Genomic DNA, 23,322 nt, shown 5'->3' with positions numbered 1-23,322 from the left:
TGCGGCACACCTGAAATCACTCTTACTTCGGAAGACTTCTCTCCATTGAGAATGACATGCTGCGTCCTGTTATCTAGGAACTCTTCAATCCAATCACACAATTGGTCTGATAGTCCATATGCTGTTACCTTGTTCATTAAACGACTGTGGGGAACTGTATCGAACGCCTTGCGGAAGTCAAGAAACACGGCATCTACCTGGGAACCCGTGTCTATGGCCCTCCGAGTCTCGTGGACGAATAGCGCGAGCTGGGTTTCACATGACCGTCTTTTTCGAAATCCATGCTGATTCCTACAGAGTAGATTTCTAGTCTCCAGAAAAGTCATTATACTCGAACACAATACGTGTTCCAAAATTCTACAACTGATCTTGCTAGTAGGAGCCTTATGTCTTTATCAAGATCGAGACAGTGCAATGAACGCATAAAATCGTAGGATTAATTTATGCCATTTGTTCACATATTTACGAGACAAGTGCTGGATAAATTCCGTAGCGCACTGGACACATAACAAATCTCGCGCAGTGTTCACCTATAAAGCTCTCATACAATGCCCTGAGTCATTTCCTTCGTATTATGCAGTTCTCCAAGGCGCTGCGCTTTTATTTTACAATGGTCATAAAGTTCAGTGTGACTGATATTTTAGTTTCCCTAAGGATGAACAAATATTGTGCTAGAAAGTAAAAGCGGGAGAATTTCGCCTGTAAAAATATTTCAGGGTATGGCCGATTTCCTACACGTTGCAGCTCCAAATTCGATTCGTATTTTTCGGGACACCTCCACTTTGGTGCACCAGGAGACCATTTTGCAATGAGGGAGCAGCATAGTTTGTGAATACAGAGACTTGGAAATGCGATCTAGTGTAGTGCAAAACGCAAACAATAATGGTGGTCATTCTTACTTTTCCTGTAACAAACAATACTGGGCAATTCTACAATGAAAGATTCCCAATAGTGGACTGGACTCTTCCAAACCAGATATACGCCGGTAATACCTCGTTTGCAAGAAATTGATAAGAAAAGTTTCAGAATTTCTTGTGATATGGTAGGGTCTTAAAAAAGCACTGCTTTCAAAGCGTTGTTCCAGCGTAGCAGGTAAATTGTGTGGCTACTTTCTGAAGGTTGTGGGTTCGAATTGTGTTGGGTGTATTTTCTACCTTTATCGAAATGACTATGTTCATTATTATTATTATTATTATTATTATTATTATTATTATTAAATTAACTGATTTGAGGATTCTTCTGACTGTTTTGATGCCTCTCGCCACGAATTTACCTCTCCTGACAACCTCTTCATCTCAGAGTAGCACATGAAACATACGTCCTCAATTATTTGCTGGACGTATTCAACTCTCTGTGTTCCTCTACAGTTTTTGCCCTCTACAGCTCCCTCTAGTACCATGGAAGTCATTCCCTCATGTCTGAACAGATGTCCTATCATCCTGTCCCTTCTCCTTATCACTGTTTTCCTTTTCTCTCCGATTCTGCGCAGAACCTCCTCATTCCTTACCCTATCAGTCTACTTAATTTTGAACATTTGTCTGCAGTATCACGTCTGCAGTGCTTCGATTCTCTTCTGTTCCGGTTTTCCCACAATCCATGTTTCGCTACCATTCAAAACTGTGCTCCAGACGCACATTGTCAGCAATTTTTTCCTGAAATTAAGGCCTATGTTTGATATTAGAAGACTTCTCTTGCCCAGGAATGTCCTTTTTTTTCAGGCCTAGTCTGCTTTTGATGTTCTCCCTGCTCCGCCAGTCACGGGTTATTTTGCTGCCTAACTGGTAGAATTCCTTAACTTCATCTACTTCATAACCATCAATCCTGATGTTAAGTTTCTCGCTGTTTTCATTTCTGCTACTTCTCATTACTTTCGTCTTCCTTCGTTTTACTCCCAATCCATAATTCTTCTTCACTTTCACCCAGGATAGCAATGTCATCAGTGAATCGTATCATTGATATCTTTTCGTCCTGCATTTTAAGATTTAATTCGATTTAATTTCTTCTTTTTCTTCATTTCATACTTTTGTCCATGGTATTGTAATTTTGATTCCTACTGTTCATTTGTGTTACGACGACGCATAAATTTTGGGCACCTCTGCACAGCCAAAACAGACTATTTCGTATATTGTTTTTTATAGATAGATCGGTACTTTCACCAACTGCGACATAATCGCGTGTACAAACGGTGATCCAATACTGTAAAATGCTTTTTTATTCCAGTCTCTGATCACAAATGAATTCTTTAGACGATGACAGGTTTCAGTCTGTAATGACCATCTTCAGATCTTTTTTATACCTTGCCCTAAAGTGATACGGTCATAATGCCATCGTCAAAACATATAAATATAATCAGCTTAGTATGAATCTTTGTGACGTTGTTTGAAATTACATGGAAAAAAATTTCAAATAAAAAGGGTTAATACCATGGTTAAAATAACATATGCAGTATGCACTCCTCCTTCAGGCTAGAAATGGCCCATCGGAACCATCCGACCGCCTTGTCGTCCTTAGTTGAGAATGCGGATAGGAGGGGCTTGGGGTCAGAACACTGCTCTCCCGGTCATTATGATGGTTTTCTTTGAACGGAGCCGCTACTATTCGGTCGAGTAGCTCCTCAATTGGCATCACGAGGCTGAGTGCACCCCGAAAAATGGCAACAGCGCATGGCGGCCTGGATGGTCACCCATCCAAGTACCGATCACGCCCGACAGCGCTTAACTAGGGTGATCTCATGGGAACCGGTGCATCCACTGGCCATTGCGCACAAAATAACATAGCAAAGGATTTTTAAAAAAATTTAAACCAGTTAGTTGGATAAATATAAAGACCGCAGACACTTCGGTAAAGATGTAAAAACCAATTTCTATCACTCGATTCGAATTCACAAGCCTCAGCATATCAGTGGAATTCCTTGACCACTGCACTATAATGCGATTGTAATACCCGTACTATTTTCAAAGCTTTAGCGTATCAGAAGAAATTCCGAATTTCTGATCGATTACTTGCAAATGAGGACCTACCACGGTGAATAGTTGCATTATTTGATACCTGGGACCCTCAACAACGCTACCGTATAGACGATTTTAAAAAGTCAGTCCCACCCTCCGAAGACCTCACCTTGTTAGGAGGGAGACGTATCACATATGAGCGAAATGCCCTCACGTTTATGCCTTCAAAGCCTTACACCAGTCTCAAAGCGGAAACAGAATGCAGTTCATTTAGACGCCTATAAAAGTTGCAGCAGAAAGTAAAAACGGAATAATACAGTCTGTAACAACTTCTCAATGTGTGTTAAATCCTGATGTACTGATGACGTAGACCCAAATTCCTATTTTTCAGAATATTTTCACTTTGCTGTACTAGGAAGCAATTTCTAAATACAGGGCTATTTCAGTTCATTGAAGCGATTTCATAAATTCAATGTAGCTCCATTCATTGACATATGGTCACGACACACTACAGGTACGTAGAAAAACTCATAAAGTTTTGTTCGGCTGAAGCCGCACTTCAGGTTTCTGCCGCCAGAGCGCTCGAGAGCGCAGTGAGACAAAATGGCGACAGGAGCCGAGAAAGCGTATGTCGTGCTTGAAATGCACTCACATCGGTCAGTCATAACAGTGCAACGACACTTCAGGACGAAGTTCAACAAAGATCCACCAACTGCTAACTCCATTCGGCGATGGTATGCGCAGTTTAAAGCTTCTGGATGCCTCTGTAAGGGGAAATCAACGGGTCGGCCTGCAGTGAGCGAAGAAACGGTCGAACGCGTGCGGGCAAGTTTCACGCGTAGCCCGCGGAAGTCGACGAATAAAGCAAGCAGGGAGCTAAACGTACCACAGCCGAAGGTTTGGAAAATCTTACGGAAAAGGCTAAAGCAGAAGCCTTACCGTTTACAATTGCTACAAGCCCTGACACCCGATGACAAAGTCAAGCGGTTTGAATTTTCGGCACGGTTGCAACAGCTCCTGGAAGAGGATGCGTTCAGTGCGAAACTTGTTTTCAGTGATGAAGCAACATTTTTTCTTAATGGTGAAGTGAACAGACACAATGTGCGAATCTGGGCGGTAGAGAATCCTCACGCATTCGTGCAGCAAATTCGCAATGCACCAAAAGTTAATGTGTTTTGTGCAATCTCACGGTTTAAAGTTTACGGCCCCTTTTTCTTCTGCGAAAAAAAACGTTACAGGACACGTGTATCTGGACATGCTGGAAAATTGGCTCATGCCACAACTGGACACCGACAGCGCCGACTTCATCTTTCAACAGGATGGTGCTCCACCGCACTTCCATCGTGATGTTCGGCATTTCTTAAACAGGAGATTGGAAAACCGATGGATCAGTCGTGGTGGAGATCACGATCAGCAATTCGTGTCACGGCCTCCACGCTCTCCCGACTTAACCCCATGCAATTTCTTTCTGTAGGGTTATGTGAAAGATTCAGTGTTTAAACCTCCTCTACCGAGAAACGTGCCAGAACTGCGAGCTCGCATCAACGATTGTTTCGAACTCATTGATGGGGACGTGCTGCGCCGAGTGTGGGAGGAACTTGATTATCGGCTTGATGTCTGCCGAATCACTAAAGGGGCACATATCGAACATTTGTAAATGCCTAAAAAAACTTTTTGAGTTTTTGTATGTGTGTGCAAAGCATTGCGAAAATATCTCAAATAATAAAGTTATTGTAGAGCTGTGAAATCGCTTCAATCATTTGTAATAACCCTGTATTGCTGCAGAATAATTTATAAAAACTCGAGCTCAGAAATAAAACAGGTGCAGGATGGAACCTTAAAGAATAGTGGTGGTTGTTCTTTCTTCTCCTGTATGAAAAATAATTGTAACATACAAGATGTGACACTTGTCGCAAGCAAGCGAAACGCCTTTGCGTTTATCTCTCCAAAGTTTTCAGCTACATCCAATCCAGATCTCCAACGCAATTTAAGCTTTTCTTATGAATCAGGTGTACAAAATCCACTCTACTTTTGCGCAGGATCTGTTTGTACTGCCGACAGTCACATTCAGAATCTGAATTTGGACGGGTGTGGCTGAAGGTAGATGCTTTATACCAACTATTTTTCATTTTCCACAGCAACTACTACCAATTTCTGCATTCAGCTTAAATACATTTTCTGCACAAATAAAATAAAAAAACACAATAGTGTAGCTAGTCAAAGTACACATTCATCTTCTTTGGTGTATTTTGCCTTCAATTTATTTTCTTCACCATTTGACTAAGAATTGTAAAATATTAGTAAACCTGTCCCCAAACTCTTTCAGTTGTGTCGCTCTCCACCTCCCTTAATGGTGTTATATGGGTCGACTGTTAGATGACCAACTGTATTTGCTTTACAGTACATTTATTCTCTGATCACCTTTTTTTTCCCTTCTTACTCACTCTACTATTAATTTAATAAACTGGGAGAAAGTGTGTAAAATGCGTTAAATAAACACTTCAAAGTGTCACCAGTAAGAAAAATTGTGTTTTAGGTCGCAAAAACGAGAAAATAAATACGCAGAAATAGCAGAAAAAAGGACGAATTAGCTGGGATATAATCGCTAATGTGAGGCAAATTCGGTGTTTTTCGGACACTTGCAAAAGTACTAGCGTACTGTCGAGTCGTTTTGCAAGACTATCACTGCAAAAATGTACGTCAGACTCTGTAATACTATAAAGTACCGTATCATACCAAAAACTACCAAAAATCGAGTGCATATGAACTGTGACACCTATCGCAAAGAAGTAGGATGTAATATCACTTGCCCTTAAAAGTTACATAGCTGGTTTATTCCCGGTATCAAATGGATACTGTTAAAATGTCTGCGCAACATATATAAATAATCCACGACACGTACGAAAAGAATCCGTCTGTACTAGGGATGTAGTGACATTCTAAATATTCAGGGCGCTATACGGACAAACACACAACGTCCCGAGATCACGTGACCAGGCCGGCAATGTATGTTGACAACATAAAATATGTTCTGCGCATGTGAATGCTCACTCCAGAGATATTTACTCTATGATTGTAAACAGAGACATTGTACAATAAAACAATAAGGGACGAAGTTGTCATTCACTACTGTTACACTAAACAGCAGTTACAGTAAAGTTTTAAACATGCTTAACATTTTACCTCATTCATTATCCAAGGCTATGTTCGACGTTATTGAACAGTTTACATCGTTGCTACTTATTTCTCCATTTATTGACTGTTTTTACATTTTGCTGGAATGTTATTGCTGCATGCATCCTAAGAAAAGTCCCTCTTCTGTGCCTCTCCATAAATACTCAATTGTTAATACTGTAGGTACAGTGTATTTCTACTACTTTTTGATGTTCTAACTATATAGCAGCCTAAAATTTACAGATACGAAATTTTTATCAAAAAACAGAACAATAATCTGGTTTGCGCGAGGATCTGCAATAAAGAGCGTAAATCGCAGGTCCCTTTGACGTCGTTGTAAGCGGTTTCGACTGTACTCTGTTCGTTGCAGTGGCGCACTAATGTGTAGCCAGAAACTAGTTTTTTTTTCTCTTTTTTTTTTTTTTTTTTTTTTGCAGGAATTGCTGTACAAAAGTGTCATAAGCTGACGAAAATATTACTACGTAATTCTTGCGAATGTGAGAAGAAACTCGGATTTCGATTACTCTCAACTTCACGCATATTTTGCACAATGGTGTAAGTAGGCTGTTTAGGTTTTTATGTTGGTAACCCCACGTAGCGCTCTGTACGAAAATCACTGACTGTGCTGTGTGCAGTCTGTGGCTGGTTGGCATTGTTGTAATATTCGCTATTGTAGTGTTGGGCAGTTGGCTGTTAACAGCGCGTAGCGTTGCGCAGTTGCAGGGGGGCGCAGAAAGCTATGCGCAGAAAGCAACGTGTTTCCTCAGTTGTGCGCATGACGTCACGGTGGAAGCAGCTGTGCCAAACAGTACACAGTTCGAATTGTGTGTGATTGTTTTTCTTGTGTGGTTTTGTGTTTGAAGGAGTATTTTGATTGAGTTCTTTCTTCTGAGGTACTCAGTCAACAGCGGAAACATTCGGAATTCGGGAGTGTTAACGGTTTTTGCTGTAATTGATATTTGATTCGGAACTGAAATAGTTAGCGCTAGTGGACAGCGGGATCAACATTGTGTTCGCCAGCTCTATAGTTTTATGGTTCGTCCTGTGAAATTCTTATTGGAGGATCTACAAGTGAGTGAGAAAATTAATTTTTACAATGCCAGGCTGTGCTGTAACGGGCTGTTTTTCCTACAATTGGAGCACAAAGGGAACTGACGTAATGTATCACAGTTTCCCGCGTAATGAAACATTACGAAAACTGTGGTTGTCGAAATGTTGTAGGAAAGACAGTGTAAATGTTGCGCATGCAAGAATATGTTCTCGCCATTTCGCAGAAACAGATTACTTAAGGGATTTTCAGTCTGAATTGCTTAATTTGCCCCGAAAAAGAATGCTCAAGCCAGATGCAGTTCCTTCGCGCAGTTTGCCGTGCAGTAGTGCGACTGTCAATGTGTCACCCGCAACAGAAGACAGAACCAAACGGTGTAAGAAACGAGAACTACGTAAGAAATCTCTGGAAACTCTGGAAAAGCTGTCACCAAATAAGAAACATCGTAATAAGAGCACATGTACAGATGACAGTTTTTTTTTCAGACACAGATAAAGTTACTTTGATGAATACTATAGCGGCTTTAGAAAGAAGGAATGCTGTTCTTACAAACAAGTGTGTGCAACTTCGAGCTCTTAAGTAAATTCATTTCAATGCGATTAAATGAATAGTTTCTGATTTATTTGAGCCGAGGTTTCGAATTTCAAGTGTGTGTCAGTGTGGTTGTGATCTGGCATTTTACCGATGTGTGAGGCATAAGCTGCGAAAGAATATAACTCATCAGTTTTAACTGTAATATTTTAGCAGCAGAAAAGCAGTTTAGACATCTCATTTCTGGTATAAACAAAATCTTCCGCCAAAAACTTGACGTGAACGCGCATGCCGTGTCGTCTGCTTGTGAGCGAGCGCTTGCTTCCACGCTGACGTCACTAGGCCAGCCAATGGCAGAGCAGAGCGCTTACTGCCCAACCTTATTATTTAGTAACCTTGCGCAGTTGGAGGTGAGCCGCCAGCAGTGGTGGATGTGGGGAGAGAGATGGCGGAGTTATATAATATATATATATATATTGTTTGATCTCTATCAAATCTTTCATTTGCTAACTATGCCTATCAATAGTTAGTGCCTTCTGTAGTTTGAATCTTTTATTTAGCTGGCAGTAGTGGCGCTCGCTGTATTGCAGTAGTTCGAGTAACGAAGATTTTTGTGAGGTAAGTGATTTGTGAAACGTATAAGTTAATGTTAGTCAGGGACATTCTTTGGTAGGGATTTTTGAAAGTCAGATTGCGCTGCGCAAAAAATATTGTGTGTCAGTTTAAGCACAGTCATGTATAATTGTTCTAAGGGGACGTTTCAATGGTTACACTTGTTGACATTGAAGGACAGCATTCTGCCGTACTGATTAGTCCTACGTGACCGTTGAAGGATAAAATTACACTTTGTACTTGCGGTAATTGCTCTCGTGCGCTAACAACACTTTTTCAGCGCAGTGTTGTTGTTGTTATTTTTTAAGGAAAACATATGCTCAACAGCTTGTCGGGAGGCTGTGTCGCGACAAAAGCGCTACTTCCGGGCATGGACCCGTATTGCACGTGGAGGCGTGGCTAGTCGAAGGCGATGCTGAAGTCGGTCTTGAAGCTGCGCCGGTCTATGGAGTACATGTTGTCGGCTGAACACTCGTACACGCCCGCGTCCATCTGCGTTGCGGGATCGATCTCCAGTTTCGACTTTATCTGGTCCTTGCCGATTGCCCACTCGTGAACCTGCGAAAAAAAATTAAATACGGCAGTCGTAAGAAGAAATTGTCATTAAAATCTACATCTACATCTACATCCATACTCTGCAATCCACCTGACGGTGTGTGGCGGAGGGTACGTTGAGTACATTGATTGGAAAAGAGCACAGGTAGTCCCAGTCTTCAAGAACGGTCGTCGAGCAGATGCACAAAACTATAGACCTATATCTCTGACGTCGATCTGTTGTAGAATTTTAGAACATGTTTTTTGCTCGAGTATAATGACGTTTTTGGAAACTCAGAATCTACTATGTAGGAATCAACATGCATTCCGGAAACAGCGATCGTGTGAGACCCAACTCGCTTTATTTGTTCATGAGACCCAGAAAATATCAGATACAGGCTTCCAGGTAGATGCTATTTTCCTTGACTTCCGGAAGGCGTTCGATACAGTTCCGCACTGTCGCCTGATAAACAAAATAAGAGCCTACGGAATATCAGACCAGCTGTGTGGCTGGATTGAAGAGTTTACATCAAACAGAACACAGCATGTTGTTCTCAATGGTGAGACGTCTACAGACGTTAAAGTAACCTCTGGTGTGCCACAGGGGAGTGTTATGGGACCATTGCTTTTCACAATATATATAAATGACCTAGTAGATAGTGTCGGAAGTTCCATGCGGCTTTTCGCGGATGATGCTGTAGTATACAGAGAAGTTGCAGCATTAGAAAATTGTAGCGAAATGCAGGAAGATCTGCAGCGGATAGGCACTTGGTGCAGGGAGTGGCAACTGACCCTTAATATAGACAAATGTAATGTATTGCGAATACATAGAAAGAAGGATCCTTTATTGTATGATTATATGATAGCGGAACAAACACTGGTAGCAGTTACCTCTGTAAAATATCTGGGAGTATGTGTGCGGAACGATTTGAAGTGGAATGATCGTATAAAATTAATTGTTGGTAAGGCAGGTACCAGGTTGAGATTCATTGGGAGAGTCCTTAGAAAATATAGTCCATCAACAAAGGAGGTCGCTTACAAAACACTCGTTCGACCTATACTTGAGTATTGCTCATCAGTGTGGGATCCGTACCAGATCGGGTTGACGGAGGAGATAGAGAGGATCCAAAGAAGAGCGGCGCGTTTCGTCACAGGGTTATTTGGTAACCGTGATAGCGTTACGGAGATGTTTAACAAACTCAAGTGGCACACTCTGCAAGAGAGGCGCTCTGCATCGCGGTGTAGCTTGCTAGCCAGGTTTCAAGAGGGTGCGTTGCTGGATGAGGTATCGAATATATTGCTTCCCCCTACTTATACCTCCCGAGCAGATCACGAATGTAAAATTAGAGAGATTAGAGCGCGCACGGAGGCTTTCAGACAGTCGTTCTTCCCGCGAACCATACGCGACTGGAACAGGAAAGGAAGGTAATGACAGTGGCACGTAAAGTGCCCTCCGCCACACACCGTTGGGTGGCTTGCGGAGAATAAATGTAGATGTAGATGTAGATATCGGTTCTCCCTTCTACTCCACTCTCGTATTGTTCGTGGAAGGATGGATTGTCAGTATGCTTCTGTGTGGGGTCTAATCTCTCTGATTTTATCCTCATGGTCTCTTCGCGAGATATACGTAGGAGGGAGCAATATACTGCTTGACTCCTCGGTGAAGGTGTGTTCTCGAAACTTTGACAAAAGCCCGTACCGAGCTACTGAGCGTATCTCCTGCAGAGTCTTCCACTGGAGTTTATCTATCATCACCGTAACGCTTTCGCGATTACTAAATGATCCTGTAACGAAGCGCGCTGCTCACCGTTGGGTCTTCTCTATCTCTTCTATCAACCCTATCTGGTACGGATCCCACACTGGTGAGCAGTATTCGAGCAGTGGGCGAACAAGCGTACTGTAACCTACTTCCTTTGTTTTCGGATTGCATTTCCTTAGGATTCTTCCAATGATCTCAGTCTGGCATCTGCTTTACCAACGATTAATTTTATATGGTCATTCCATTTTAAATCACTCCTAATCCGTACTCCCAGATAATTTATGGGATTAACTGCTTCCAGCTGCTGACCTGCTATATTGTAGCTAAATGATAAGGGATCTCTCTTTGAGATTCAATTGTCATCCCCTGCACCATGCGTCAATTCGCTGCAGATCCTCCTGCATTTCAGTACAATTTTCCATTGTTACAACCTCTCGATATACCACAGCATCATCCGGAAAAAGCCTCAGTGAACTTCCGATGTCATCCACAAGGTCATTTATGTATATTGTGAATAGCAACGGTCCTACGACACTTCCCTTGCGGCACACCTGAAATCACTCTTACTTCGGAAGACTTCTCTCCATTGACAATGACATGCTGCGTTCTGTTATCTAGGAACTCCTCAATCCAGTCACACAATTGCTCTGATAGACAATATGCTCTTACTTTGTGAATTAAACGACTGTAGGGAACTGTATCGAACGCCTTGCGGAAGTCCAGAAACACGGCATCTACCTGGGAACCCGTGTCTATGGCCCTCTGAGTCTCGTGGACGAATAGCGCGAACTGGGTTTCACACGATCGTCTTTTTCGAAACCCATGCTGATTCCTACAGAGTAGATTTCTAGACTCCGCACATCTGTTCGACGTCCCTTCTTGAAAATGGGGATGACCTGTGCACTTTTCCAATCTTTTCGAACGCTACGCTCTTCTAGAGACCTACGGTACACCGCTGCAACAAGGGGGGCAAGTTCCTTCACGTACTCTGTGTAAAATCGAAGTGGTATCCCATTAGGTCCAACGGGCCTTTCGTCTTTTGAGCGATTTTAATTGTTTCTCTATCCCTCTGTCGTTTATTTCGATATCTACCATTTTGCCATCTGTGCGACAATCTAGAGAAGGAACTACAGTGCAGTCTTCCTCTGTGATACAGCTTTGGAAAAAGACATTTAGTATTTCGGACTTAAGTTTGTCATCCTCTGTTTCAGTACCATTTTGGTCACGGAGTGTCTCGACATTTTGTTTCGATCCACCCACCGCTTTGACATAATACCAAAATTTCTTAGGATTTTCTGCCAAGTCAGTACATAGAACTTTACTTTCGTATTCGTTGAACGCCTCTCGCTTAGCCCTCCTCACACTACATTTCGCTTCGTGTAATTTTTGTTCGCCTGCAAGGCTTTGGCTATGTTTATGTTTGCTATGAAGTGCCCTTTGCTTCCGTAGCAGTTTTGTAACTCATCTTCAACTTTTGTAGTCCTGTCTTCCTCAATTGTGAGTAACATTACGGTAGATTGATAATTTTTACTTTTGGACCGTCTAGCTAAAACTGAAAGAAGCACAATTTTCGTGGCATAGACGTTTCACCTTTATTCTCTGCAAGGGCTCTTCAGTGGCCTGGAATATTTACTTAGTTTTACTATTTAGTTTAGATTTTGGGGCAGTGTACTTGTAGGTTATAAACAGTTCTGGTTTTCTAGGGCGCAGTAATATTTTAAATTCTACTTTCAGGTTGCGTGGACGATTTTCTGCATGTTATGTTTCTGTTCCATTTTTAACGCTGTTCCTCTTCTTATAATTGCCACTTGGGGTTCTTGTTTTCCACATTCCACAGCACGAGGAACTGAACACTTGTTTTGATGCAATGCTTTCGTCTGTGTTGCCGACTGTCGGATGTTATTGCCAACTTTCGAGTGTAATTTTGAGATATCTGTGACCTGTTTGTGTATGCACATATGATTTTGTGTGAAATAGTATTTGTTTTGGTGAGCTTTTATTATTATTACTACTATTATTATTATTTGTGTGTGTGTGTGTGTGTGTGTGTGTGTGTTTGCGTGTGTATGAACAGAAGGTAGAAGGGAGGAGGGAGGGAGAGAGAGAGAGAGAGGTGGATATATACAGGGTGGTCCATTGATAGTGACAGTGCCAAATATCTCACGTAATAAGCATCAAACGAAAAAACTACAAAGAACGAAACTCGTCTAGCTTGAAGGGGGAAACCAGATGGCGCTATGGTTGGCCCGCTAGATGGCGCTGCCATAGGTCAAACAGATATCAACTACGTATTTTTATTACATATTCTTGTAGTTCGTATATCAAAGAATTTCATCTAAGAGGAGACATACACTAGCACAACAGAGGGGAAAAGAAAATGGATATTCTGAGACGCAGACTAGTAAAAACAGCCCACTGACCCACAGTCTGCTCCCTAAAAATCTTTATCAGATTAACACCGTCAGCATGGTGCAAGCCTCATCAATTGTTTCAAAGAAAACTGTAGAACTGGCTGGCTGAAAATTCATTCTATGATATAATTTTTTGATGAAGAAAGGCTATTTACAATTTGTACAGAAACAAGATGGCAGTTATAAGAGTCGAGGGGCATGAAAGGGAAGCAGTGGTTGGGAAGGGAGTGAGACAGGGTTGTAGTCTCTCCCCGACGTTATTCAATCTGTATATTGAGCAAGCAGTAAAGGAAACAAAAGAAAAATTTGGAGTAGGTATTGAAATCCATGGAGAAATAAAAACTTTGAGGTTCGCCGATGACATTGTAATTCTGTCAGAGACAGCAAAGGACTTGGAAGAGCAGTTGAACGGAATGGACAGTGTCTTGAAAGGAGGATATAAGATGAACATCAACAAAAGCAAAACGAGGATAATGGAATGTAGTCGAAATAGATTAGGAAATGAGACACTTAAAGTAGTAAATTAGTTTTTCTATTTAGGGAGCAAAATAACCGGGGATGCTCGAAGTAGAGAGAAATTTAAATGTAGACTGGCAATGGCAAGGAATGCGTTTCTGAAGAAGAGAAAGTTGTTAACATCGAGTATAGATTTAAGTGTCAGGAAGTCGTATCTGAAAGTATTTGTATGGAGTGTAGCCATGTATGGAAGTGAAACATGGACGATAAACAATTTGGACAAGAAGAGAATAGAAGTTTTCGAAATGTGGTGCTACAGAAGAATGCTTAAGATTAGATGGGTAGATCACATAACTAATGAGGAAGTACTGAATAGAATTGGGGAGAAGAGGTACTTGTGGCACAACTTGGCTAGAAGAAGGGATCGGTTGGTGGGACATGTTCTGAGGCATCAAGGGATCACCAATTTAGTACTGGAGAGCAGCGTGGAGGGGAAAAATCGTAGAGGGAGACCAAGAGATGAATACACTGAACAGATTCAGAAGGATGTAGGCTGCAGTAAGTACTGGGAGATGAAGAAGCTTGCACAGCATAGAGTAGAATGGAGAGCTGCATCAAACCAGTCTCAGGACTGAAGACCACAACATCTACTGTGTATGGTCGAAGCTGGTACATCCAGGTTATTAGTGCGTGCGTGCTCGCGCGCGCACGTGAGTGTGTGTGTGTGTGTGTGTTTGTGTGAGTGAGGTAACTACATGTGAAAGAAACACGTTTTATGAGGTAGCTGCTGGTTACGTGTGGGGTTGGCTACTCACATGCAGGTAGGTGTGCGCGTACAACTCGGTACCGTCCTTGAACCACGTGATGGCGGGTCTGGGGTTGCCCTTGGCGACGCACATGAAGACGATCTTCTGGCCCAGTGTGTACTCATAGTCAAAGTGCGACCAGTTCACGATCTTGGCGCCCTGCAAACAAAAAAGGCCACATCCAGTGAGCAGCACCATCATCATCATCAGCACCACCACCATCATCATTATCATCATCATCATCATTATGATCATCATCATCATCATCACCATCACAGTCATAATCATCATACAGAGGCTGCGAAAACGTTTGACACTCCTAGCTGTGTGAGATGTCCAAAGCCTGTGACATATTGTGTATCGTATTTACCTTATTTTATTTTACACTACTGGCCATTAAAATTGCTACACCAAGATGAAATGCACATGATAAACGGATATTCAGTGGACAAATGTATTATACTAGAACTGACATGTGATTACATTTTCACGCAATTTGGGTGCATAGATCCTGAGAAATCAGTAACCAGAACAACCACCTCCGGCCGTAAAAACGGCCTCGATACGCCTGGGCATTGAGTCAAACAGAGCTTGGATGGCGTGTACAGGTACAGCTGCCCATGCAGCTTCAACACGATACCACAGTTCATCGAGAGTAGTGACTGGCGTATTGTGACGAGCCAGTTGCTCGCCCACCATTGACTAGACGTTTTCAATTGGTGAGAGATCTGGAGAATGTGATGGCCATGCCAGCAGTAGAACGTATTCTGTATCCAGAGAGGCCCGTACAGGACCTGGAATATGCGGTCGTGCATTATCCTGCTGAAATGTAGGGTTTCGCAGGGTTCGAATGAAGGGTAGAGCCACGGGTCGTAACACACCTGAAATGTAACGTCCACTGTTCAAAGTGCCGTCAATGCGAACAAGAGGTGACCGAGACGTGTAACCGATGGCATCCCATACCATCACGCCAGGTGATACGCCAGTATCGCGATGACGAATACACGCTTCCAATGTGCGTTCGCCGCGATGTCGCCAGACTCGGATGCGACCATCGTGATGCTGTAAACAGAACCTGGATTCATCCGAAAAAATGATGTTTCGCCATTCGTGCACCCAGATTCGTCGTCGAGTACACCACTGCAGGCGCTCCTGTCTGTGATGCAGCGTCAAAGGTAACCGCAGCAACAGCCTCCGAGCTGATAGTCCATGCTGCTGCAAACGTCGTCGAACTGTTGTAAGTAGGCTGTTTACGTTTTCTTATTGGGAACGTTACGTAGCGCTCTGTATGAAAATCACTGGCTGTGCTGTGTGCAGTCTGTGGCTAGTTTGCATTGTTGTCTGCCATTGTAGTGTTGGGCAGCTGGATGTGAACAGCGGGTAGCGTTGCGCAGTTGGAGGTGAGCCGCGAGCAGTGGTGGATGTGGGGAGAGAGATGGCGGAGTTTGGACATTTGTAAGACTGGATGTCATGAACTGTTATATGTAATATGACTTTTGAACAATATTAAGGTAAATACATTGTTTGTTCTCTATCAAAATCTTTCTTTTGCTAACTGTGCCTATCAGTAGTTAGTGACTTCCGTAGTTTGAATCTTTTATTTAGCTGGCAGTAGTGGCGCTCGCTCTATTGCAGTAGTTCGAGTAACGAAGATTTTTGTGAGGTAAGTGATTTGTGAAACGTATAGGTTAATTTAGTCATGGCCATTCTCTTGTAGGGATTACTGAAAGTCAGATTGCGTTGCGCTAAAAAAAAATATTGTGTGTCAGTTTAAGGACAGTCATGTATAATTGTTCTAAGGGGACGTTTCACTGTTCGTGCAGATGGTTGTTGCCTTGCAAACGTCGCCATCTGTTGATTCAGGGATCGCGACGTGGCTGCACGATCCGTTACAGCCGTGTGGATAATATTCCTGTCATCGCTACTGCTAGTGATACGAGGCCGTTGGGATCCAGCACGGCGTTCCGTATTACCCTCCTGAACCCACCGGTTTCCATATTCTGCTAACAGTCATCGGATCTCGACCAACGCGAGCAGCAGTGTCGCGATACGATAAACCGCAATCACGATAGGCTACAATCCGACCTTTATCAAAGTCGGAAACGTGATGGTACGCATTTCTCCTCCTTATACGAGGCATCAGAACAACGTTTCACCAGGCAACGCCGGTCAACTGCTGTTTGTGTATGAGAAATCGGTTGGAAACTTTCCTCATGTCAGCACGTTGTAGGTGTCGCCACCGGCTCCGACCTTGTGTGAATGCTCTGAAAAGCTAATCATTTGTATATCACAGCATCTTCTTCCTGTCAGTTAAATTTCGCGTCTGTAGCACGTCATCTTGGTGGTGTAGCAGTTGTAATGGCCATTAGTGTATTTGTGGCCATTCGGATATCATTCACACAACGAGAATTTGATACACCATATACGGGGTGTTCATAAAGTGTCTAGAAATTGCAATCCAAACGCCTATTTTCACACAATGCGATGGTTCCTCATGAATACACAATGGATTTGCAGTACTTCAAATAAGAGAATTTTGCGAGTTCATGTACACGGATAAATGAAACCATGCCTCATCAGTGAAAAACGTTTCATTAAGAATATCGCTTCCATTTTGTTGAACGAAATTTTTAAACCATTGACAATAACGCAGTCTCTTGCCATGATCAGTATTTTTCAGTTCTTGCACAACTGTCATTTTGTATGGGAAAAGTTCAAATTTTTTTCCTTACAACTGTGTGGGCCGTTCCGACACTAACATCGATTTCCTGGGCGAGTTTTCTTACTGACTTGTTCGGACTCGTGGACATTTTATCGGAAATATCGAGTAGTTTATCCTCAGACAAAACGCTAGGACGACCACTTCTCGGTGCATCTGTCACTGAACTCGTACTTCCAAATTTGTAATCAAATCTCGCACAGTATTGCGATGTGGGAGTGTTGTCTCGGGGAAAACTGAATTAAATGTTTGACGAACTGAAACTGTGTCTTTACCGCCAGCTTTGAACACTTGTTCGACTAAAAATACCCGTTTTTCAAAGGTTACCATTTTAACAGTGACGAAAACGAAACAAATGAACAAAGGAACTAAACTTGAACGTTCACATCGAGACGTGACGACACACACCAACGATACTACTGACGCTGGCTGAGATAAACGAAACAGTGGAGTGTCGGGAGAGTCCATGTGGAGGGAAGCAACCGAGGCAGGCGAACAACCGTACGGCACTGCGGAGAGACTTTTTGAACACCCCGTACTACAAATTAAGTGACACATACAGGGTGTCTCATTTCTGAACGTATTTGTATGGAGTGTAGCCATGTATGGAAGTGAAACATGGACGGTAAATAGTTTGGACAAGAAAAGAATAGAAGCTTTTGAAATGCGGTGCTGAAGATTAGATGGGTAGATCACATAACTAATGAGGAAGTATTGAATAGGATTGGGGAGAAGAGAAGTTTGTGGCACAACTTGACCAGAAGAAGGGATCGGTTGGTAGAACATGTTCTGAGGCATCAAGGGATCACCAATTTAGTATTGGAGGGCAGCGTGGAGGGTAAAAATCATAGGGGGAGACCAAGAGATGAATACACTAAGCAGATTCAGAAGGATGTAGGTTGCAGTAGGTACTGGGAGATGAAGAAGCTTGCACAGGATAGAGTAGCATGGAGAGCTGCATCAAACCAGTCTCAGGACTGAAGACCACACCGGAACCACGGGACTGCTACGGTCGCAGGTTCGAATCCTGCCTCGGGCATGGGTGTGTGTAATGTCCTTAGGTTAGTTAGGTTTAAGTAGTTCTAAGTTCTAGGGGACTTATGACCTAAGATGTTGAGTCCCATAGTGCTCAGAGCCATTTGAACCATTTGAACTGAAGACCACAACAACAACAACAGGGTGTCCGAAAAGTCTTTCCCTGATTACATAAATTGATAACTCAGGCTAGAAGAAAGATACAAATATGAAAGTTGTGTCGAATTGTTTACAGACTATCAAAGTTTTTGTTCTGTTTTAGGTTCGCAGTAGGTGAGTAGTGGATGAGCTGCAGTGCCCAAGAAGCCATGTTAACCAGTCAGGAGAAGGCACAGTGTGTCCTGTGGTACCATGAGACACAATCACCGACCACAGTGCAGAGACACTTCCAGACAACATTTGGAAGGAATCCACCTGATTTCAAGAGCATTAAAGCCTGGTATGAGAAGTTCAAGAAGACAGGATCGGTTGCTGACCTGTTGAGGTCTGGTCGACCGAGAACCTCAGCAGACTGGGTGGAAGCTGTAAGGCAGTCTTTTCTGCCAAGTCCGAAGAAATCGGTGCGCAGGGCCTCACGTGAATTACAGACGCCAAAAAGCTCTCTCCGTGACATTTTACACAAACGTTTATTGTTTCGTGCATACAAAGTGCAAATCGTTCAGGCCTCGTTGCCCAATGACAGTACACGTCGATATGACTTTGCAATCGAAATGCTATCACGTATTGAGGACGATGATGGTTATCTCAGACGAATTGCCTTTTCCGACGAAGCGACCGTCAGTGGAGTAGTGAATTGCCATAATGTGCGCATTTGGGGTTCACAACCCCCTGGCGAGGTCACGGAGTGCACCAGAGGCAGTCCAAAGGTGAATGTTTGGTGCGCACTATTGCACGATCGAATTATCAGGCCACTCTTCTTCGCTGAGGCTGCAGTGTATCTGGACACGTTGCAACTGTATGCTGTTCCTCAGCTGCTTCAGTATCTCCCCGATGTCTCGTTTCAGCAAGATGGTGCACCGCCTCATTGGGGTTTGGACGTCTGTGCCCATCTCGATACGACCTTTCCTGGGCGAGGGATTAGTCGTGATGGGCCAACGGTTTGGCCTCCACGCTCTCCTGACGTAACCCCATTAGACTTCTTTTTATGGGGTTATGTCAAGGACGAGGTCTACCGAACACGTGTACCAGATCTTGAAACCCTGCGGCAACGGATACCCACAGTCGTGGAATCGATCCCTCCGGTGATGTTGGCTAATGTGTGGACGGAAACTGAATATCGCCTAGATGTGCTACGTGCTACCGAGGGTGCTCAAGTGGAAGTTTACTGATGTGTGAAAAAAACTTTGATGGTTTGTAAACAATTAGACACCAGTTTCATATCTGAACCTTACTTCTAGCCTTACCAATTTATGTAATCAGGGAAAGACTTTTTGGACACACTGTATATTTGTACACACACACACACACACAGTAGTGACTCATACAGAATACTCGTATTGGCCATAAACATAGTAATTACATCATGATATGTCTAACTGGTAAAAATTCGTATGTATACTTTTAGAGTGACACATGTGTCAAGAGCAGTGTCTTCATTCTGGTAGAGAGTTGTAACCTTCACAGTAGTGAACACTTCAGAAAATTGGTTCTCACGTGATACCACAGTGCGGGAGGTGGTAGTCGTTCTCCATGGCATGATAACACAGGGATGTGTCAGTGAGTTCCACCTGATTAAGCTGCAGTCAGTACCATCTGTGGTTAAAGCAGAAGTCGAGTGTTGTGACCAGAGGGGGCCATAAAGTGGATCCTTGCGGCAAACTTTTGTTTGTGTAGCGAGGTTCTGTGTGTCCCTTGACTGGATTTACAGTATAATTAATGCTTCTATAGTCAATAAACGTTATAGATTGCAGATAAATATATACGGGTGGGTAAGTTAACTTTTCACTTGGTTTAGATTCAGTGTTCAACATACCACCATCAAAAGGATATTGGTGGTGCTGCACAGAGAAGAGACGATGGTGCTCCATTAACTGCAAGGAAAAAAGTTGCGGTAGCACTGATGTTGTTACTGTTCTAGTAAACACATTGGTCTTGTTCTACAAGTCCCCATTTTTGTAATACCCCTGTTGTTGTTGTACTCATGTTGTCATTTCTGTAGTGCTCATGTGTTTTTCAAAGTGCTTATGTTGTTGTTCTTGTTCTGTTCTTGTGGCGTTGTTGCTGTTGTGTTCAAGTTGCTGCAGTACTCATGTTCTAGTATTTTTGCTGTTATTGTTTTTGTGCTCATCTTGTTATTGTAGTTATTCTTGTCATAATTGTGTTCATATTGTTATTGCTGCAGTGTTCATGTTGTTCTTGGTGTTTCCCCACATTGTTGTTGTACTGATCATTTTGTTGTTGTTGTTGTTGTTGTTGTTGGGCTCGTTCTGTTGATGTACTTATTCTTCTCATCACTGTCTTCATATTGCTATTGTAGTTTTCTTGTTGTTGCAGTACCTATGTTGTCGTTGTGTCCATGTTGTTGGTGGTGTTCCTCAAAATTGTCATTGTACTGATCATTTTGTTACTGTTGTTGCTACAGTAGTGATGTTGTAGTGATGTATTAATAATAGTCGTTGTTGCAGTGCTCATCTTATTTTTGCATTATTGTGGTCGTTGTCATCATTGATGTCCATGTTGTTATTACTGTAGTTCTCCTGTCATTGTATTGTTGTTGTACTGATCATGTTGTTTTTGTTGTTGATGGGCTCATTTTGTTATTGTAGTTATTCTTCTCATCACTGTCTTCGTATTGTTATTGTAGTTTTCCTGTTGTTGCAGTACCTATGTTGTTGTTCTGTCCATGTTGTTGGTGGTGTTCCTCGAAATTGTTATTGTACTGATCATTTGATTAGATTAGATTAGATTAGATTAATACTAGTTCCATGGATCATGAATACGATATTTCGTAATGATGTGGAATGAGTCAAATTTTCCAATAATGTCATAATTAAGTTAATGTAACAACATACTGAAGTTAATATAACAACTTTTTCATTTTTTTGTTTTTTATTTTTATTTTTTAAAAATATTTTTTTGTTTTTTTAATTTATATCTAAAAATTCCTCTATGGAGTAGAAGGAGTTGTCATTCATAAATTCTTTTAATTTCTTCTTAAATACTTGTTGGTTATCTGTCAGACTTTTGATACAATTTGGTAAGTGACCAAAGACTTTAGTGCCAGTATAATTCACCCCTTTCTGTGGCAAAGTTAGATATAATCTTGAATAGTGAAGATCATCCTTTCTCCTAGTATTGTAGTCATGCACACTGCTATCACTTTTGAATTGGGTTTGGTTGTTAATAACAAATTTCATAAGAGTATATATACTGAGAAGCTACTGTGAATATCCCTAGATCCTTAAATAAATGTCTGCAGGATGATCTTGGGTGGACTCCAGCTATTATTCTGATTACACGCTTTTGTGCAATAAATACTTTATTCCTCAGTGATGAATTACCCCAAAATATGATGCCATATGAAAGCAACGAGTGAAAATAGGCGTAGTAAGCTAATTTACTAAGATGTTTATCACCAAAATTTGCAATGACCCTTATTGCATAAGTAGCTGAACTCAAACGTTTCAGCAGATCATCAATGTGTTTCTTCCAATTTAATCTCTCATCAATGGACACACCTAAAAATTTGGAATATTCTACCTTAGCTATATGCTTCTGACTAAGGTCTATATTTATTAATGGCGTCATACCATACACTGTACGGAACTGTATGTACTGTGTCTTATCAAAATTCAGTGAGAGTCCGTTTACGAGGAACCACTTAGTAATTTTCTGAAAGACAGTATTGACAATTTCGTCAGTTAATTCTTGTTTGTCAGGTGTGATTCATGTTGTTACTGTTGTTGCTGCGGTACTGATGTTGGCGTGATGTATTAATAACAGTTGTTCTTGTAGTGCCCATCTTATTTTTGCATTATTGCGGTCGTCGTCGTCCTTATTGTTCATGTTGTTATTGTTGTAGTTTTCTTGTTGTTGCAGTACAACATGTTGTTGTTGCTGTTCTACTCACGTTGTTGTTGTTGTAGTACTTGTCGGTCTCGGCGTCGCGGTACTGGCCGGTGACCGGGAGGCCGATCTGCGCGCGGGACTTGGTCCGCCCCCGCGTGCGCATGCGCCGCCCCTCCGCCCCCGGGGGCGGCGCCAGAGCCACCAGCAGCAGCAGCACGGCCGCGCCCGCCACTCGCATCCCCTGGCCGACGGCTCTGCGGCAAACGTCAGGCGCGTCGAGTGAAATTAAACAATACAGCACAAGTAAACAACATTCAAACGAAAGTGTAGGTTTCCAGAGACCAGTTCAAGCCTAAAATATCTACGATGTATACAGCGTTATTACAAATGATTGAAGCGATTTCACAGCTCTACAATAACTTTATTATTTGAGATATTTTCACAATGCTTTGCACACACATACATAAACTCAAAAAGTTTTTTTAGGCATTCACAAATGTTCGATATGTGCCCCTTTAGTGATTCGGCAGACATCAAGCCGATAATCAAGTTCCTCTCACACTCGGCGCAGCATGTCCCCATCAATGAGTTCGAAAGCATCGTTGATGCGAGCTCGCAGTTCTGGCACGTTTCTTGGTAGAGGAGGTTTAAACACTGAATCTTTCACATAACCCCACAGAAAGAAATCGCATGGGGTTAAGTCGGGAGAGCGTGGAGGCCATGACATGAATTCCTGATCATCATCTCCACCACGACCGATCCATCGGTTTTCCAATCTCCTGTTTAAGAAATGCCGAACATCATGATGGAAGTGCGGTGGAGCACCATCCTGTTGAAAGATGAAGTCGGCGCTGGCGGTCTCCAGTTGTGGCATGAGCCAATTTTCCAGCATGTCAAAGATACACGCATGGAACTTGCCCGCACGCGTTCAACTGTTTCCTCGCTCACTGCAGGCCGACCCGTTGATTTCCCCTTACAGAGGCATCCAGAAGCTTTAAACTGCGCATACCATCGCCGAATGGAGTTAGCAGCTGGTGGATCTTTGTCGAACTTGGTCCTGAAGTGTCGTTGCACTGTTATGACTGACTGATGTGAGTGCATTTCAAGCACGACATACGCTTTCTCGGCTCCTGTCGCCATTTTGTCTCACTGCGCTCTCGAGCGCTCTGGCGGCAGAAACCTGAAGTGCGGCATCAGCCGAACAAACCTTTATGAGTTTTTCTACGTATCTGTAGTGTGTCGTGACCATATGTCAATGAATGGAGCTACAGTGAATCTATG

General features: G+C 42.5%; 1 protein-coding gene across 1 annotated transcript in view; it reads right to left on the bottom strand.

Moving 5' to 3' along the window:
• Positions 1–8,670: 8,670 nt before the first annotated feature.
• The window catches only part of LOC126108129 (immunoglobulin domain-containing protein oig-4-like), a 31,348-nt gene continuing 16,696 nt past the window's right edge, over positions 8,671–23,322 (bottom strand). The window contains exons 2-4 of the mRNA XM_049913380.1: positions 22,103–22,295; positions 14,289–14,438; positions 8,671–8,871 (exon numbers count right to left, since the gene is read on the bottom strand). Coding sequence (XP_049769337.1) covers positions 8,713–8,871; positions 14,289–14,438; positions 22,103–22,279 — 486 coding nt within the window. The 5' untranslated portion in view covers positions 22,280–22,295 and the 3' untranslated portion in view covers positions 8,671–8,712. The remainder of the gene's footprint in view (positions 8,872–14,288; positions 14,439–22,102; positions 22,296–23,322) is intronic.

The sequence above is a fragment of the Schistocerca cancellata genome, chromosome 11, assembly GCF_023864275.1.
Source record: "Schistocerca cancellata isolate TAMUIC-IGC-003103 chromosome 11, iqSchCanc2.1, whole genome shotgun sequence".
NCBI classification, from domain to species: Eukaryota; Metazoa; Arthropoda; class Insecta; order Orthoptera; family Acrididae; genus Schistocerca; species Schistocerca cancellata.
This window is presented reverse-complemented; position numbering and strand designations above follow the sequence as displayed.